The sequence below is a fragment of the Oncorhynchus keta genome, chromosome 28, assembly GCF_023373465.1.
Source record: "Oncorhynchus keta strain PuntledgeMale-10-30-2019 chromosome 28, Oket_V2, whole genome shotgun sequence".
Lineage (NCBI taxonomy): Eukaryota > Metazoa > Chordata > Actinopteri > Salmoniformes > Salmonidae > Oncorhynchus > Oncorhynchus keta.
Genome location: NC_068448.1, coordinates 29,574,890 through 29,594,858, shown reverse-complemented (window position 1 = coordinate 29,594,858; position 19,969 = coordinate 29,574,890). Strand labels below are relative to the sequence as shown.

Below are 19,969 nucleotides of genomic sequence, written 5' to 3'. Positions count from 1 at the left end.
CTCCGTACATCAGTCTTGCCTGGTTGTTAAAAGCTCATGTCTGGCTTGCCCAATCACATGATCTCATTTGAACCCCTCTTTTTAATTATATTTATTTCTGTCTCTCTCTCTCAATCCTTTTTTCCTTATTGCAAAAAAAAGAAAGTTGCCAGCACAGCACACGACCCTCTTTTGATATTACGCCCTCCAAAAATAATCGCCCTTGGTTTTTTATCACGCTCCAGAGCCCCTGAACATGGGCCTGGGAGGCTCCTTGTTCCTCACTGACATGAATCCCTCTGTAGCTGTTCGTATTGCTGTGAGTGGCATGTGGAAGCCATTACTCTCTTTTATAGGTGGATGAGAGTTTAGCAGTAGCCGTTACAACCAGTATGACCAGCCATCGTGTGTGTGTGTGTGTGTGTGTGTGTGTGTGTGTGTGTGTGTGTGTGTGTGTGTGTGTGTGTGTGTGTGTGTGTGTGTGTGTGTGTGTGTGTGTGTGTGTGTGTGTGTGTGTGTGTGTGTGGCTGCTGGATCACAACGCTCCCATGATGTCATGACTCTGGGGGTGTAGGGCCTGAGACTTGTTTCTTGTGGATGGCGGGTGCCATGGCAGGACTTTGTGTATATGTGTTCCATTCCAAATGGCACCCTATTATCCATGTAGTGCACTACTTATGACCAGGGCACATACGGCTCTGGTCAAATGTAGTGCTATTTGGGACACATCCATGGAGTTGTCTATGGAGCCAGCCCCAGCAGTACATGATCTATATGCCATAATAAATCTACTACTCTGAACCAAAGGAAATCTGAAAATAACCTTCCTTAATAGAGCACTGAGGTTTTATTCTATTTCAATATATTCTCTAATTATAGAGGTGAAATTAACAAGTACATTAATGCTATCTGAAGACTAGTTTATCTTATATTCTGCTACATTCCTTCAAGTGACTACTTTACTCTCAAGTTCCCTTAAGCTACAATATGTTCCATTACGATGTAATGATCACTATTCTACATTGAGCTTGTCCAGTAGCATCCATATAGCATGTCTCCACTTGTAGCACTTCATGAAATTATAATCTACAGTTTTATAAAATAGTTTGGTGTCTTGTTAACTCTTCTTCTGTCTAGTTCTCTCGCCCTACTACCCGTCCTCTGGCCGTCTGTTTCTCACCCTACATGTCCTCTGTCTGCCTCTCATCCTACCTCTCCTCTGGCCCTCTCTGTCTCTCATCCTACCTGTCCTCTGGCCCTCTCTGTCTCTCACCCTACCTGCCCTCTGGCCCTCTCTGTCTCTAACCCTACCTGTCCTCTGTCTGCCTCTCATCCTACCTCTCCTCTGGCCCTCTCTGTCTCTCACCCTACCTGTCCTCTGGCCCTCTCTGTCTCTCACCCTACCTGCCCTCTGGCCTTCTCTGTCTCTAACCCTACCTGTCCTCTGTCTGCCTCTCATCCTACCTCTCCTCTGGCCCTCTCTGTCTCTCACCCTACCTGTCCTCTGGCTCTCTCTGTCTCTCACGCTGCCTGTCCTCTGGCCCTCTCTATCTCTCACGCTGCCTGTCCTCTGGCCCTCTCTGTCTCTCACCTTACCTGTCCTCTGGCCCTCTCTGTCTCTCACCCTACCTGTCCTCTGGCCCTCTCTGTCTCTCACCCTACCTGTCCTCTGGCCCTCTCTGTCTCTCATCCTACCTGTCCTCTGGCCCTCTCTATCTCTCTCCCTACCTGTCCTCTGGCCCTATCTGTCTCTCACCCTACCTGTCCTCTGGCCCTATCTGTCTCTCACCCTACCTGTCCTCTGGCCCTCTCTGTCTCTCACCCTACCTGTCCTCTGGCCCTCTCTGTCTCTCATCCTACCTGTCCTCTGGCCATCTATCTCTCACCCTACCTGTCCTCTGGCCCTCTCTGTCTCTAACCCTACCTGTCCTCTGGCTCTCTCTGTCTCTCACCCTACCTGTCCTCTGGCCCTCTCTGTCTCTCACCCTACCTGTCCTCTGGCCCTCTCTGTCTCTCATCCTACCTGTCCTCTGGCCCTCTCTATCTCTCTCCCTACCTGTCCTCTGGCCCTATCTGTCTCTCACCCTACCTGTCCTCTGGCCCTCTCTGTCTCTCACCCTACCTGTCCTCTGGCCCTCTCTGTCTCTCATCCTACCTGTCCTCTGGCCGTCTATCTCTCACCCTACCTGTCCTCTGGCCCTCTCTGTCTCTCACCCTACCTGTCCTCTGGCCCTCTCTGTCTCTAACCCTACCTGTCCTCTGGCTCTCTCTGTCTCTCATCCTACCTCTCCTCTGGCCCTCTCTGTCTCTCACCCTACCTGTCCTCTGGCCCTCTCTGTCTCTCACCCTACCTGTCCTCTGGCCCTCTCTGTCTCTCACCCTACCTGCCCTCTGGCCCTCTCTGTCTCTAACCCTACCTGTCCTCTGTCTGCCTCTCATCCTACCTCTCCTCTGGCCCTCTCTGTCTCTCACCCTACCTGTCCTCTGGCTCTCTCTGTCTCTCACGCTGCCTGTCCTCTGGCCCTCTCTATCTCTCTCCCTACCTGTCCTCTGGCCCTCTCTGTCTCTCACCCTACCTGTCCTCTGGCCCTCTCTGTCTCTCACCCTACCTGTCCTCTGGCCCTCTCTGTCTCTCATCCTACCTGTCCTCTGGCCATCTATCTCTCACCCTACCTGTCCTCTGGCCCTCTCTGTCTCTAACCCTACCTGTCCTCTGGCTCTCTCTGTCTCTCACCCTACCTGTCCTCTGGCCCTCTCTGTCTCTCACCCTACCTGTCCTCTGGCCCTCTCTGTCTCTCATCCTACCTGTCCTCTGGCCCTCTCTATCTCTCTCCCTACCTGTCCTCTGGCCCTATCTGTCTCTCACCCTACCTGTCCTCTGGCCCTCTCTGTCTCTCACCCTACCTGTCCTCTGGCCCTCTCTGTCTCTCATCCTACCTGTCCTCTGGCCGTCTATCTCTCACCCTACCTGTCCTCTGGCCCTCTCTGTCTCTAACCCTACCTGTCCTCTGGCCCTCTCTGTCTCTCACCCTACCTGTCCTCTGGCCCTCTGTCTCTCATCCTACCTGTCCTCTGGCCGTCTATCTCTCACCCTACCTGCCCCTCCTGCTCTCTATCTAGTGAGAGGCTCAGAATTATAATACAGTATGGGCTCTTCGGTTATTTTCTTTTCTTCTCCCTCACACCCTACCTTTCCGTACCCGCTGTTCTGCTCACTCGCTCTACTTTTTAAAATATCTCTCGCTATCTTTCTTTCTCTCTCTCTTTCTGTCTCGCACCCTCTCACACCCTACCTGTACCAGTCTCTCCTACTCTCTATCGAGCGAGAGACCCACCAGTTCGTAGCATGGGAGTTGGGATTCCCTAACGGAGCTGCGTCCTGCTGTCATGTCACAGGAGCGGAGTGCTAGCCACACCATATGCTCCGTCTGCCCATACTTTATTTATGCTATAAAGGCGCCATGTAAACACAGCCCTCCCAGTAGCCTACTTATTAATTACTCGCTGTTGACACTAATTTAATATTTTTCAACTTAAAAGTGTTTATTACTAGGACTGGCGTCACCCAGCCTCAGGTGTTGCAGGGACAACCTGGTCCTGACGGCCACTCGCTCCGTTCCAAAGAGAAAGACATTTCAGTAAATCCATCTGTGGGACTTACCTAAACATAAACTTTGAAGGTTTAAAAAATTGTATGCACAAATATCACACCCCCAAAAATGCTAACCTCCCCTGTTATTGTAATGGTGAGAGGTTAGCATGTCTTGGGGGTGTGATATTTGTGCATCTGTGACTTTGTCACTCACCATTATTTACGATTAATTCTGGACTATCCGTAATCATGGTAGCATCCACATGACTGTATAAGTATTTAGAAACATATTATATTCTTATTTACAATTAAAGTGACTACAAAATGACAATACATTATTTACCATGAATTTCTATTGGACACAAAATGATGTGAAACACAACCAATACAAACAGCAAATGCTGTTTGGGGGGTTGTTATGTGCAAAAACAGTTCACCCAATATAGATGAAAATACCCTCAAATTAAAGCTGACAGTCTGCACTTTGTATCATTTCAAATCCAGAGCCAAAACAACAACAACATTTGTCACTGTCCCAATACTTTTGTAGCTCACTATATATTTTTTTTAAATAATTGGCCCCCGACCTCTTGTGATTTTGTAAATGTGGCCCTCTTGCTAACCTACACTGAACAAAAATATACACCCAACATGCTACAATTTTCATTTGACCTTTATTTAAGTAGGCAACTTTTGGTTACTAGTCCAACGCTGTAAACACTAGGTTACCTGCTGCCCCAAATTTCAGTTCATATAAGGAAAATCTGTCTATTGAAATAGATCAATTAGGCCCTAATCTAGTCACATATACTTTTTTTTTAAATAAGTAGGGGCGTGGATTTAAAAACCTGTCTTATCTGGTGTGACCACCATTTGATCATGCAGCACGACACATCTCCTTCACATAGAGTTGATCAGGCTGTTGATTGTGGCCTGTGGAATGTTGTCACACTCCTCTTCAATGGCTGTGCGAAGTGGCTGGAACATGCTGTCGTACACATTGATCCAGAGCATCCCAAACATGCTCAATGGGTGACATGTCTGGTTATGGAGGCTATGAAAGAACAAGGATATTTTCACCTTCCAGGAATTGTGTACAGATCCTTGCGACTTGGGGCTGTGTATTATCATGCTGAAACATGAGGTGATGGCTGCGGATGAATTGGCACAACAATGAGCCTCAGAATCTCATCACGGTATCTCTGTGCGTTCAAATTGCCATGGACAAAATGCAATGGTGTTCTTTTTCTGTAGCTTATGCCTGCCCATACCATAACGCTATCATGGGGCATTCTGTTGACAACATTGACATCAGCAAACCGCTCGCCCACACGACGCCATACACGCTGTCTGCCCGGTACAGTTGAAACCGTGATTCAGCCGTGAAGAGCACACTTCTCCAGCATGCCAGTATTTGCCCACAGAAGTCGGTTACGACGCCAAACTGCAGTCAGGTCAAGACTGTGGTGAGGACGACGAGCACGCAGATGAGCTTCCCTGAGACAGTTTGTACAGAAGTCCTTCAGTTGTGCAAACCCACAGTTTCATCAGCTGCCCAGGTGGCTGCTCTCAGACGATCCCACAGGTGAAGAAGATGCATGTGAAGGTCCTTGGCTGGCATGGTTACACATGCTGTTGTGATGCCGGTTGGACATACTGCCAAATTCTCTAAAACAACGTTGGAGGCGGCTTATGGTAGAGAAATTAAATAAATTCTCTAGCAACAGCTCTGGTGGACATTCCTGCAGTTAGCATGCCAATTACACGCTCCCTCTAAACTTGAGATCTGTGGCATTGTCTTATCTTACAAAACTGCACATTTTAGAGCATCCTTTTTATTTCACCTGTGTAATGACCATGCTGTTTAATCAGCTTCTTGATATGCCACACCTGTCAGGTAGATGGAGGATTTTGTCAAGAAATGCTGACTTAACAGGGATGTAAACAAATTTGTGAACAAAACGGAGAAAATAAGCTTTTTGTGCGTATGGAAATGTCCTGGGATCTTTTATTTTGGCTCATGAAACATGGGACCAACACTTTGCATGTTGCGCATATATTTTTGTTCAGTGTATTTGAGTATCCCTGGTCTAGAGGCCCATTTAACATGTGCAGAGTTCAACTACACACATGTTTCTCGGGTGTGTTCATTCATCAAATGAAATAAAACAGACTGAAACAGGGAGGGACTAGCTAGACTTGTTCAATGCTTTTCATCGTCTGTTGCGAAACATTTTATAACGTTGTGTAGTCTAAAAATGAAGCCAACCTATGACTGTCATCGACACAGTCAGCCTTCTCATGTCTCATCTGGCCACCACATTCACATTGGATCACAAAGATTTGTCTAAACTAGCAATGAAGCACAGTACCAGTCAAACGTTTGGACACACCTACTCATTCCAGGGTTTTTCTTTATTTTTACTATATACATTGTAGAATAATAGTGAAGACATCAAAACTATGAAATAACACATATGGAATAATTTAGTAACCAATTTTTTTTTTTTTAACGAAATATATTTTATATTTGAGATTCTTCAAAGTAGCCACCCTTTGCCTTAATGACAGCGTTGCACACTTTTTGTTTAACCCTTTTTTTGGTTACTACATGATTCTATATGTGTTATTTCATAGTGTTGAGGTCTTCACTATTATTCTACAATGTAGAAAATAGTACAAATAAAGAAAAACCCTGGAATGAGTAGGTGTGTCCAAACTTTTGAATGGTACTGTACATGTGTTATCGCTCAATTCAATCATGTCTTTCGATATTAAAACAGTGGTGAGAAATTGATATTCTGGGTATACTGTAGGTTTAGCATTTTCTGTCACTTTGTCAGATGTTAGTTACCTCCTCCCCTCAGTATCCTTTTCCACACCAATAGTTGAATTTCCTGAAGCAGTCTGTTTATTGGTTCCTTTTTTCAGGTGAAAATCTGAATCTACAACATTGACCTTTAGACAGTTTAAGACGTTGACTTTGTCCATTCAGAGTTGAAACTGCTTAACATGCCTCCCCCTGCCTCTCAATCTGTGTAACAAATGGCTCCCTATATGGTACACTACTTTTGTCTAGAACCCCCTCGGGTCATGGTCAAAAGTAGTGCGCTATATAGGGAATGGGGTTCCATTTAGAACACACCCTTTCTCTCCCTTCCTGGCAAGAAGTGTAATAGCATGTCATGTTTTTAATTGCAGAAATACATCCTTCCCCTCATTATGGGCAGCAAAGAGGACAAGAAGCATCTGCAGAGAATCGAGAGCAACATCGCCGAGATGAGTGGCACGCTGACACAGACAGGTGAAGATTAATATCTTCATCACTTCTCCCTCCCTCCTTAACATTTTCCGTCATTTATCTGTCGCCAAAATCGCGGCCGCGTGTTTTTAACAAACGACTCTGCTGTCATTTTGCTTTAATTTGAAATTGCTTGTTTACTGTCAGGCTCGGCCTCAATTAATTACGTTTCGCTGAAAAGCTCTTAACCTCAGAATATTAATGAGGGGTTGGGAAATGACAACTTTTTTTTTTGTCACTCCCTACCTCCCTCCTTCCCACCCACCCCCTTTCTCTATCTATACCGCTGTCTCGCCCTCTGTCTCTCTCTCTCGGTGGTGAGAAAGTTCATTTTAATTTTGCACTGGGAAGTGTGATGCTTGGCGGCTGGTCTCAGCGCAGGGCCTAGTGATTAAGTGTGCAGTGACAGGTGCGTCTCCCATGTTGGACAGGTGAGGAATCTCAACCTGGCTGTCAGAAACTGAGTGTGAGAGAACGTTGGGGGGAGGGAAGAAAGAGATGCATCCCTCGCTCGGCGTCAGTGTAATTAAACATGGTGGGAAGAAGCGTGAACGAGGGACACCTCAGAGAGCAACTTTTGTCTTATTAGCGTAGCGTTGTTCAACTCTGGGCTGTTTTTTCCCCGTCTCTTTTAATTTGAGCGAGATGGATCTCTTGGTTTGAGACAGAAGAGTTGATCACACTTAGTAAAATAGTCCCGTAAGAGGTATGCGGTTGAATCATGAGAAGAGGAGGTACTGAAGAATCAAAAGCATAGTAGAAGCTATACCCACACAGGGCATAAGTATGTTGAACCAACCTATCAACCTCATGTCATTTATTTTCAACGTACCGACATTGAACATCAATGGATTTTTGGGTTGAAAAAATGCAAGTTGTCACGTGCATGTTCAACCACAAATCAACAACAAGATTTCAAGGGTAGGTTTATTTCAAGTAGGGTTCACGTTTGCTGACAATTCAATTAACCCTTTACCAGGGCTCTACAGTGCAACTATTTTACTTGCATATTCACCTAAAAAAAAGTTATCTGAAATAAAATAATTAATAAACCTGTTTTAAAAACTAAAACTATACTGAAACTATTAACTTTGACTCCAAAACAAACTACAATAGAAAATTATGTAATTTTCTTTTTTTTTGTTGGGGGGGGTCAAATGGGTTTTTCAATGGGGTTCTCAAGCTTCTGAATCTGGCTGGTCACATTGAGAAAGACTTTATCATTTAAAGGTAGACTCAGCCAGTAGATGTTGGTCGCATTTTATTGGTAAGGTTAAAGTATTCGAATGTAGACAGAAGTCCAGGAGTGAAGTCGGGGTGTGTGCATCTGCTACAGCCAAAAGTAAGACACTAATGTGGTTTTCCAACAGCAAGGCTCAGATCAACATGGCAGTGTTGCCATTGTTTCAAACCTGGGTTCAAATAATATTTAAAAAATATTTCAACTTCCAAATACATTTAAAGAAAGTATTCCGATTTATATTTTCTGACTTTTAATGTATTTGAAAATACACTTGGAAAGTATATGAAAATAATCAAAAACACTGACTCCAATACACTCCCATGCATTTAAAAGTACTTGAAAATTCTCAAATACACATAAAAAGTATTTGAAATACCAGATACTCAAATACACATGTATTTGAACCCAGGTCTGCATTGTTTATAAAAATGTTTTCTTTGTAATGTCTGTCGAAACTTTGCATCTGTGCTCCTAGAGTGTGCGGCTCTCCTTTATTTTTTAAGTGTTCCACTCCGCTAGCTAGCACCTCGCCTAAATAGGTGTGCGTTTCTTTCACAATGTCGAAATAAACATGTACTGTATCTAACACCCATATCACACACTCACAAACTGAAATCATAAAATAATCCCAGCAACCACATTTGGTTCCTTGGAAGTTGTTGTAACGCAAGTTTTTGGTTTCCCATTGGTTCTGGGAACAAAGCCTTAAGTTTGCTGACTGTTAAAAATGAACGTTTGTTTTAATACGTTCTGGGAAACAAAAGGGATTTCTCCTGCTCTGGGAACCTTTATTTTTAGGTTGCAGGGAGGTTCTAAGAACAACAATTATAGGTTAGTTGAAGGTATTAAATGACGATCTGAGAACATGGTTCAATAAGACTTTGAGTAACACTATTAGCTTAGTTTGGGTTCACTGTTTGAACTCCAAGCACAGATAGGACACATGGAAATTCATTTTCTTAGGCATTAATCATTCAGACACATTTTATTTTTTATTGTGGCACAGTGTCAGTGACATTCAAACCTATGATATTTTCTTTATACATATAATTAGTCAACTGTGCTACCAGGATGGAGCTAGCATGCAATGTTCATTTTTGTACACATGCAAAGCTGTTCATTTTAGTTTATTGAAACAGACCACATTTCAAAGAAAAGCACTCGTTAAGATCAGGTTTGGCCAATTAGTTTGTTATGGAAAGTTGTCTTAATGTTCTGAGAAACCTGCAGAAAAGTACTGAAATTCCCACAGAAAAACATAGTTTCTTAACTTTCTGAAAACATGCCTTTAAATAGAACCATGGGGAAAGCTTTTGAAAGGTTATGCTGAAGTACTGAAATTCCCACCTATGAAATATATGGTTCTCACAAAATGATGTGCAGCACAAAATAACCATAGGACAACTACACACTCACCAATCTCTAAGAAACATATGGTTCTCAGAATGTTATATGCTAGCTGGGATTTGTGTACCTCACTTAGTGAGAGAGGGCCTCAAATATCACATGTACACTACATGACCAAAAGTATGTGGACACCTACTTGCCGAACATCTCATTACAAAATCATGGGCATTAATATGAAGCTGGTCCACTCTTTGCTGCTGTGTAACAGCCTCCACTCTTCTGGAAATGATTTCCACTAGATGTTGAAACATTGCTGCGGGGACTTGTTTCCATTCAGCCACAAGAGCATTAGTGAGGTCGGGCACTGATGTTGGGCGATTAGGCTTAGCTCACAGTTGGCATTCCAATTCATCCCAAAGGTGTTCGATGGGGTTGAGGTCAGGGCTTGGTTCAGGCCAGTCAAGTTCTTCCACACCGATCTTGACAAACCATTTCTTTATGGACTTCGCTTTGTGCTCAGGGCATTGTCCTGCTGAAACAGGAAAGGGCCTTCACCAAACTGTTGCCACAAAGTTGGAAGCTCATAAACGTCTAGAATGTCATTGTATGCTGTAGCATTAAGATTTCCCACTGGAACTAAGGGACCTAACTTGAACCATGAAAAACAGCCCCAGGCCATTATTCCTCCTCCACCAAACTTTACAGTTGGCACTTCATTGGGGCAGGTAGCGTTCTCCTGGCATCCTGAGCCGTTGTTGCTCGTGGACGTTTCTACTTCACAATAACAGCACATACAGTTGACCGGGGCAGCTCTAGCAGGGCAGAAATTTGAAAAACTGACTTGTTGGAAAGGGGGCATCCTATGACATTGCCATGTTGAATGTCATTGAGCTCTTCAGTAAGTCCATTCTTCTGCCAATGTTTTCTATGGAGATTGCATGGCTGAGTGCCTGTCAGCAACCGTTGTGGCTGAAATAGCCAAATGGAGGAAGTTTTGAACCACCACTCAGGCAAACTGAGCAATTGGGAGAGAATGGCCTTGGTCAGGGAAGTGATCAAGAAACCGATGGTCCCTCTGACAGAGCTCCAGAGTTCCTCTGTGGAGATGGGAGAACCTTCCAGAAGGACAACCGTCATTTAAAGGGCTCCCAAGTGGCACATCGGTCTATGGCACTGCATCTGAGTGCAAGAGGTGTCACTACAGTCCCTGGTTTAAATCCAGGCTAAATCACATTGTGTTTGGGAGCCCCATAAGGCGGTGCACATCTGGCCCAGCGTCGTCTGGGTTTGGCCGGGTAGACCGTCATTGTAAATAGGAATTTGTTCTTAACTGACTTGCCTAGTTAAATAAATCAAATCTGTGCAGCACTCCACCAATCAGGTCTTTATGGTAGAGTGGCCAGATGGAAGCCACTCCTCAGTAAAAGGCACAAGACAGCCCGCTTGGAGTTTTCCTAAAGGCACCAAAAGGACTCTCAGACCATGAGAAACTAGATTCTCTGGTCTGATGAAACCAAGATTAAACTATTTGGCCTGAATGCCAAGCTTCACGTCTGGAGGAAACCTGGCACCATCCCTATGGTGAAGCACGGTGGTGGCAGCATCATGTTGTGGAGATATTTTTCAGCGGCAGGCACTGGGAGACTAGTCAGGATCGGCAGATTCCAAGAACACAGGATGAGATGTTACTATCCTTTGTGCAAGCACTTCCAAGAGTTCATGAACAGTGAGCCTGGTGAAATTTGGGGAGCGCATCGTCAGTAGTGTACCTTTGGTTCCTAGGGTGTTTCGGCCTTTCACACTATACACCCTCCCCAAAGGCAGCCAGCGACAGGGTGATCAATCCAACGCTTGCGTCCCATTCCCAATTAGTCATAGGAGTTGCCTTGTTGTTGATAGCCAACATCCCATGGGACTATGCATGGCAGGGGTGTCCTCCTCCCTGAGTCAAGCATTGTTGACCGCATACCTCCTGGCCCTCTCACTTCGGGGCCCAGCTGGGGTCTTTCCTCTTCATCTTCCTCTGCTGCCTTCTGCCGCCTCCGATACAGCTTTGATTGCCGAACGCTGGCTCTGGCCCTTAATTCCCAGGTCTCTAAGCAGTCTGGTTGTAGATGTTGCCACACAACCTCTGCAGCCCACCTCCACTGGTCGGACTTCTGTGTTCCAGCCATGATGCCGTGCTTCGGTAGCTAGATTGGCATAGCGCAGATGTTTTCGCTCATAAGCCTCATCTACTGAGTCCTCCCAGGGTACTGTGAGCTCAACGATGAAGATCTTCTTAAGCAAACGGGACCAGAGCACCATGTCAGGGGGGTGGTTGCGATCTCCGGAGGAAACACAAGTTGCCGGCCAATGTCAGCTAGCATTTTCCAGTCGCGGGCCAAGCGCAGCTGGTCTCACTCTAATTGTGACCGTATGTACATATCCCAACCAGAAGCCATGGATTACAGGCAACATCCGCATCAAGCTAAAGCCTAGAGCTGCTGCTTTCAAGGAGAGGGACACTAATCCGGACGCTAATAAGAAATCCTGCTTCGCTCTTAGACGAACCATCAAACATGCAAAGCGTCAAAACAGGATTAATATTGAATCCTACTACTACGTCTCTGACTCTCGTCGGATGTGCCAGAGCTTGAAAACTATTACAGACTACAAAGGGAAACCTTGCCGCGAGCTTCCCAGTGATGTGAGCCTACTAGACCAGCTAAATGCCTTTTTATGCTCGCTTTGAGGCAAGCAACGCTGAAGCATGCATGAGAGCACCAGCTGTTCCGGATGACTGTGTGATAACGCTCTTGGTAGCCGATTTGAGCAAGACCTTTAAATAGGTCAACATTTACAAAGCCGCGGGGCCAGACTGATTACCGGGACTTTTCAACCTCTCCCTGACCGAGTCTGTAATACCTACATGTTTCAAGTAGACCACCATAGTCCCTGTGCCCAAGGAAGCGAAGGTAACCTGCCTAAATGATTACCGTCCCGTTGCACTCACGTTGGTCGCCATTAAGTCTTTGAAAGGTTGATCATGGCTCACCAAAACCGCATCATCCCGGATACCCTATACCCACTCCAATTCGCATACCACCTCAACAGATCCATAGATGACGCAATCGCAATCACACTCCACACTGCCCTTTCCCACCTGGACAAAAGGATCACCTATGTGAGAATGCTGTTCATTGACTACAGCTTAGCGTTCAACACCATAGTGCCCACAAAGCTCATCACTAAGCTAAGGACCCTGGGACTAAACGCCTCCCTCTGTAACTGGATCCTGGACTTCCTGACGGGCCACCCCCCCCGCCCCCAGGTGGTAAGGGTAGGCAACAACACATCTGCCAAGTTGATCCTCAACACTGGGCCCCCTCAGGGGTGCGTGCTTAGTCCCCTCCTGTACTCCCTCTTCACCCACGACTGCATGGCCAAATGACTCCAACACCATCATTATGTCTGCTGATGACACAACAGTGGTAGGCCTGATTACCGACAACGATGAGACAACCTATAGGGAGGACGTCAGAGACCTGGCAGAGTGGTGCCAGGACAACAACCTTTCCGTCAATGTGAGCAAGACAAAGGACTGCAAGTCGTGGACTACAGGAAAAGGCGGGGCTGTAGTAGAGCCGGTTGAGAGCTTCATGTTCCTTAGTGTCCACATCACCAACAAACTTTCATGGTCCAAACACACCAAGACAGTTGTGAAGAGGACCTTTTCCCCCAAGGGAGACTGAAAATATTTATCATGGGTCCCCAGATCCTCAAAATGTTCTACAGCTGCATGACGGATTTCATCACCGCCTGGTATGGCACCTGCTCTGCATCTGACCGCAAGGCACTACAGAGGGTCGTGCGTACGTCCCAGTATATCACTGGGGCCAAGCTTCCTGCCATCCAGGACCTATATACTAGGCGGTGCCAGAGGAAAAACTCTGGTCACCCATAGACTGTTCTCTCTGCTACCGCACGGCAAGCGGTACCGGAGCGCCAAGTCTTGGACCAAAAGGCTCCTTTAACAGCTTCTACAGCTTCTACCCCCAAGCCATAAGACTGCTGAACAATTAATCAAATTAATCAAATGGCAAATGTTTCATTAGCTGAAATAAAAGATCCCAGATTTTGTGCATATCTTTGTTTACATCCTTGTTAGTGAGCATTTCTTATTTGCCAAGATAATCCATCCACCTGACAAGTGTGGCATATCAAGAAGCTGATTAAACAGTATGATCATTACACAGGTGCAGCTTGTGCTGGGGTCAATCAAATGTGAGGTTTTGTCATACAACACAATGCCACAGATGTCTTCAGTTTTGAGGGAGTGTACAATTGGCATGCTGATTGCAGGAATGTCCACCAGAGCTGTTGCCAGAGAATTCTTATGTTAACTTCTCTACCATAAGCCGCCTCCAAGATCGTTTTAGAGAATTTGTCAGTACGTCCAACCGGCCTTACAATCGCAGACCACGTGTAACTACGCCAGCACAGGACATCCAAATCCAGCTTCCTCACCTGCGGGATTGTCTGAGACCAGCCATCCGGACAGCCGATGAAACTGAGGAGTATTTCTGTCTGTAATAAAGCCCTTTTGTGGCGAGAATCTCATTGGCTGGGCCTGGCTCCCCAGTGGGTGGGCCTAGCTCCTAATTAGGTGGACCTATGCCCTCCCAGGCCCACCCATGGCTGAGCCCCTGCCCAGTTGTGAAATCCATAGATCAGGCCTAAATATTGATTTCAATTGATTGATTTCCTTTGTAATGAGTTACAGTACATATAATCTTGCAAGTTGCTTTCATATTTCTGTTCAGTATAAAATCAGCAAAAAAAGACCCTGTCTTTCAAACATAATTCGTAAAATCCAAATAACTTCACAGATCTTCATTGTAAAGGGTTTAAACACTGTTTCCTATGCTTGTTCAATGAACCCTAAACAATTAATGAACATGCACCTGTGGAATTAAGACACTAACAGCGTACAGATGGTAGGCAGTTAAGGTCACAGTTATGAAAACGTAGGACACAAAGATGCCCAGGGTCCCTACTCATCTGCGTGAACGTGCCTTAGGCATGCTGCAAAGAGGCATGAGGACTGCAGATTTGTCTAGGGCAATAAATTGCAATGTCTGTACTGTGAAACGCCTAAGACAGCTCTACAGGGAGACAGGACAGACAGCTGATCGTCCTCGCAGTGGCAGATCACGTGTAACAACACCTGCACAGGATCGGTACATCCGAACATCACACCTGCGGGACAGGTACAGGATGGCAACAACAACTACCCGAGTTACACCAGGGATGCACAATCCCTCCATCAGTGCTCAGACTGTCCGCAATAGGCTGAGAGAGGCTGGACTGAGGGCTTGTAGGCCGGTTGTAAGGCAGGTCTTCACCAGACATCACCGGCAACAACATCGCCTATGGGCACAAACCGACCTTCGCTGCACCAGACAGGACTGGCAAAAAGTGCTCTTCACTGGTGAGTCGCGGTTTTGTCTAACTAGGGGTGATGGTCGGATTCGCGTTTATCTTCGAAGTAATGAGCGTTACACCGAGGCCTATACTTAGGAGCGGGATCGATTTGGAGGTGGAGGGTCCGTCATGGTCTGGGGTGGTGTGTCACAGCATCATCGGACTGAGCTTGTTGTCATTGCAGGCAATCTCAACGCTGTGCGTTACAGGAAAGACATCCTCCTCCCTTATGTGGTACCCTTCCTGCATTCTCATCCTGACATGACCCTCCAGCATGACAATGCAACCAGCCAAACTGCTCGTTCTGTGCTTGATATCCTGTAAGACAGGAATGTCAGTGTTCTGCCATGGCCAGCAAAGGGCCCGGATCTCAATCCCATTGAGCACGTCTGGGCCCTATTGGATCAGAGTGTGAGGGCTAGGGACATTCCCCTCCAGAAATGTCCAGGAACTTGCAGGTGCCTTGGTGGAAGAGTGGGGTAACATCTCACAGCAAGAACTGGCAAATCTGGTGCAGTGCATGAGGAGGAGATGCACTGCAGTACTTAATGCAGCTGACTGTTGCTTTTGATTTTGACCCCCAACCCTTGTTCAGGGACACATAATTCCATTTCTGTTAGTCACATGTCTGTGGAACTTGTTCAGTTTGTCTTGGTTGTTCAATCTTGTTATATTCATACAAATATTTACACATGTTAAGTTTGATGAAAATAAACACAGTTGACAGTGAGAGGATGTTTTTTTGTTGTTGCTTATATCATCCAATCAAACAAACTGTATTACGTACAGTCAAGGAAGGAATGTGAATGGAAAAGTGCTCATACTGTCAGTTTGATCGGATCTTACCGTTCTATTGTGTTTTAGCAAGGTGGATAGCTAGCAGGGTGCGTGTTGATTGTATGAGATTGTGTGCAAGGTGTGCCTCCCGCAATCTGATTAACAAATTAGTTATTTTATTGTCATTTTGGCCCCAGCTATGCAAACACATTTCCTCCGTATAACATAAGTCCTGTTTTGTTTATTGTTAAAAGAACCGATTCCGTGATAAGAGTCCCTTGTATTCCGTAGGGAGCTGATATTCCAGACCTTAAGCCCGCTCATGGAAAACCCACTGTCGTTTCCCTCAGTCACCACGGCAAACTAATTTGCTGTGACTGCAGTAGCCAAGCTGCTATTGTAGTTAATGACTGTTGCAGTTAACAGTTGGGGAGAGGGTTTGCAATTACACTGAGAGCCCCCCCCCCCCTTCTCTCCCTCTTTCTCTTCACAACGCTGAGTAATAGCGTCCGACTGCCTGGCTGCCAATTGCTTGAACCCCTTTTGTTAAAGTTCATGTATTGCTCTAGTGCCGGGCGCAATGAAGTGATGTATCCTTTTGAATACAACTGCATTACTCTCTTCGCCCAGAGTAGGGCCTTGACTCCCATTATGATTTCCCTACAACTTCACACGGACAATTAATGAATGGGTCTTGGAAGCACTTCAGCACACACAGCCTGTAATGGAATTGTGCGGTTGTTTGGCCCTCTTTGTCAGTGGGAACCATATTGGTGACCAGCTGGCCATTAAAGGCGGAGACAGGCCTGGACATATGTAGTGTACATTATATGGAGGTATTTACTGAATAATTTACTGAATACACAATGTCGGCCACTTCGGCAGCAGCTGCGAGCCCCTGCTCTGTCTCTCAAATTCATGCTCTTGCCCAGCTACAAAGTCTCCTTCTGATGATTCAAGCCAGCCAAAGTCATTGACCTCATTATTCTTGGCTTCTATCTGCGATAGCGAGGGGTAACAATACACAGTGGCTAAGAACTGGATGGACTAAAATGGCGGCATGCAAGATCTGCACAAGCAGTTTACTCTTTGCGCCTCAGTCTCAATGATCATTTTGAAGGTATAGTCGTAGTGGCTAGCGACTTCACTCCAACATCTGGAACTGTTGATGTATTGCGGTGTCTCAGTAGCCATTTACAGTAATGAGCATTGGGCAACTAAATGTGCAGTTTACATACTCTGAAGTCACTAACACTTTTTTTTTTTTTTTGGGGGCGAGGTTGTGGGCTCTGAAAAATTGACCCAGAAATTGTTTTTCCAAAATAATGGTATGAGGATTTTAGATTTCCTGCTTATTCCCACATTATTCCGGGAGTCTTTCAACCAGAATTTTCCAACGGTACAGAATGTCACCTTTTATTTGAGGGTATTTTCATACATGTCTGTTTTTAACATTTAGAAATGAAAGCACTTTATATATCTTGTCCCCCCTTTTGAAGAAGTCATAAGTATTTGGACAAATTCATGTATTAAAGTAGTCAAAAGTGTAGTATTTGTTGCATATTCCTAGCATGTAATGACTAGATCAAGCTTGTGACTAAAAACTTGTTTGATGCATTTGCAGTTTGCTTTGCATTTGCAGTTGTGTTTTGGATTTTGTTTTGCCCAATAGGAATTGAGTGGGGATTCATGTTTTGTCATTTTTGAGTCACTTTTATTGTAAATAAGAATAGAAGATGTTTCTGAACACTTCTACATTAATGTGGATGCTACCATGATTACTGATAATTATGACTGAATCATGAATAATGATGATCATACCCCCACAATCATGAAGAAATATCATACCCTCAAAAGAATGCAAACCTCTCACCATTACCAATAACAGGGGAGGTTAACAGTTTTGGGGGCGTATGATCTTTGTGCCTCTGTACATTTCTCACTCATCGTTATTCACAATTCATTCATGATTATTTCTCATCAAAATAGCATCCACGTTATTGTAGTGTTCTGAAACAGGTCAGAAACATCTTATATTCTTATTTACAATAAAAGTGACTCCAAAATGACATGATTCACCATTCATTTCCTATTGGGCAAAACACAATCTGAAACACAACCAAAACCAACTGCAATTGCAAGTTTGTAAAGTGACAAGCTTGATGTATTCAATGTGTGCAAGGAATATGGGACTTCTTTTGACCACCTTAATACATTATAAGTGAATTTATCCAAATACTTATGACTTCTTCAAATGGGGGGGAGTAAATACATTAAGTGCTTTTGTTTCTACTAAACCATGTATGAAAATACCCTCAAATAAAAGATGACATTCTGCACTGTCTCCTCATTTTGATCTCAAATCAAAAATGCTGGAGTATAGAGCCAAATGTAAAAAGAAATTGCTTCACTGTCCAAATAAACACTGAGGAGAGTGTATGTCAGGTGACCTAAAGTTCTTCCGTTATGTCTTAACAGGGTCCCATTTTCGTCAAACGGATGCTTATAGCTCAGCACTGGCACATTGGTGTCTGTCCAGTCTTGCACAGTAGGCAAGCTTTTAACCATTCGCTGACACCAACCTCAAGTGTAGGCAGCTACAATATCTGTTGATGTTAATGCGATTAGGCTTGATTTAACACTTTGCACGACAGTGATTTATATGAATGTTTATTGTCTTTCGGTAATAGAATCAGTCGGTGAAACTTAATGCATTGTTTGGTAATACACGTGCGACTGGAAAGCAAGGGGCCAACAAACTGGGGCTCGTGTTATTTGAAATCATACACCCTCTTCTTACACCAACACTTGAAATAATTCAATCTTCAAAGTCAATGAGAAAAGAGCAATATTTATTGGGATTAGGCGGGACATTTTGTCTGGCAGCCTCCACCCAAATGAGGCATTTTTTCCCCCTTTGTTGATCGTTTGAGGATTTAAGATGCATTTGAAGCCAGTGTCTGCATGGATAATGGAAGGTTAGAGACTGTTATTTGATTTAAGTTCAGACACCAGAGATTAATATCTTTATTTTACACGTCAAAAATATCCCAAAGCATCTATGACTGAAAAGCTGGGGCCAATTTGACTGGTTATTGGATATCATTATAAATATCAGAGGTCAACTTTAATAAATGACTTAGCCTATACTTTTTATTTTTTGTATTGTTTCTACAGATATTGTATTTTAGTTGGACTTCTCTGGACTAACTTAACTGAAAGTAAAAATGTTCCAGCTTCCTCTACTTTATGCTTCGACTAAATAAAACTTTAGTATCAGCTGACATCTAGCGTTTTAAGTGTACTTGTTGTCTCTGTTTGCAGTGACCCAGCTCCAGCAGACCCTGGCTACAGTACAGGACCTCCTGGTCCAGCAGCAGCAGAAAATGCATGACCTGTCTCAGGAGCTATCTACCTCTGAGGTACGACATCATCATATTCACACACACTCAAACACATATGCTTAATCTCACCTGTCTCTCAGGCTACTGATGCCGTACACACTCGTCTGGCTCAGACCTGGGTCAAATACGTAGATCAAATACTTTATATGTATTTGAGTGGTGCTTGATTTTTTAGTTTGCAACTTTTAGGACAATTTCATTGGTTCTGTTTTACTGGGAAAAAATGCAATACAAGTATTTGAAAGTGTTTGACTTAGTATTTGAACCAGGTCTGGTCTGGCTACAGCCAGTGGTAAAAAGAAGTAGAACACACTCCACCTGTCTGCTGTTTTTAGTGGAAAGTTCAAGGTTTTGTTCATAAGGCACCAAATGAAAGGCAACGCACTGACGCAGGGAGGGACTACTTCGTTTTCCATTGTGAAACATTGTACAAAATGTACATAACAACAACAAAAAAGCACAAGAGAATTTCGACACCATCTAAGGGATGGGCCTTTGAGATTATTTTACAATTCAAATAATGTCATGACATTTTTTCAGATATCAGAATAGTCTAAATATATATTTTTTAAATCTCAGCTCTCTTGACCAATCAGACTGACTCAAATGCACATAGCAATTGTAAACAGCGAACAGGCTGCTTTTCACTGTTAGTTTTAGCCAAACACTATGGGGAAAGAGAAGTTTGAATTTCGCCATGATAGAACCGGTGTCTGTATGTAGCCCCGCTACTTTTATAGCCTCGCTACTGTATATAGCCTGTCTTTTTAATGTTGTTTTATTTCTTTACTTACCTATTGTTCACCTAATACCTTTTTTGCACTATTGGTTAGAGCCTGTAAGTAAGCATTTCACTGTAA

General features: G+C 44.4%; 1 protein-coding gene across 1 annotated transcript in view; it reads left to right on the top strand.

Annotated features, from left to right (window-relative positions):
• The window catches only part of pex14 (peroxisomal biogenesis factor 14), a 107,207-nt gene that overhangs the window by 76,708 nt on the left and 10,530 nt on the right, over positions 1 to 19,969 (top strand). Inside the window, exons 6-7 of the mRNA XM_052484220.1 lie at positions 6,773 to 6,875; positions 19,030 to 19,127. Of these exons, the coding sequence (XP_052340180.1) occupies positions 6,773 to 6,875; positions 19,030 to 19,127 (201 nt within the window). The remainder of the gene's footprint in view (positions 1 to 6,772; positions 6,876 to 19,029; positions 19,128 to 19,969) is intronic.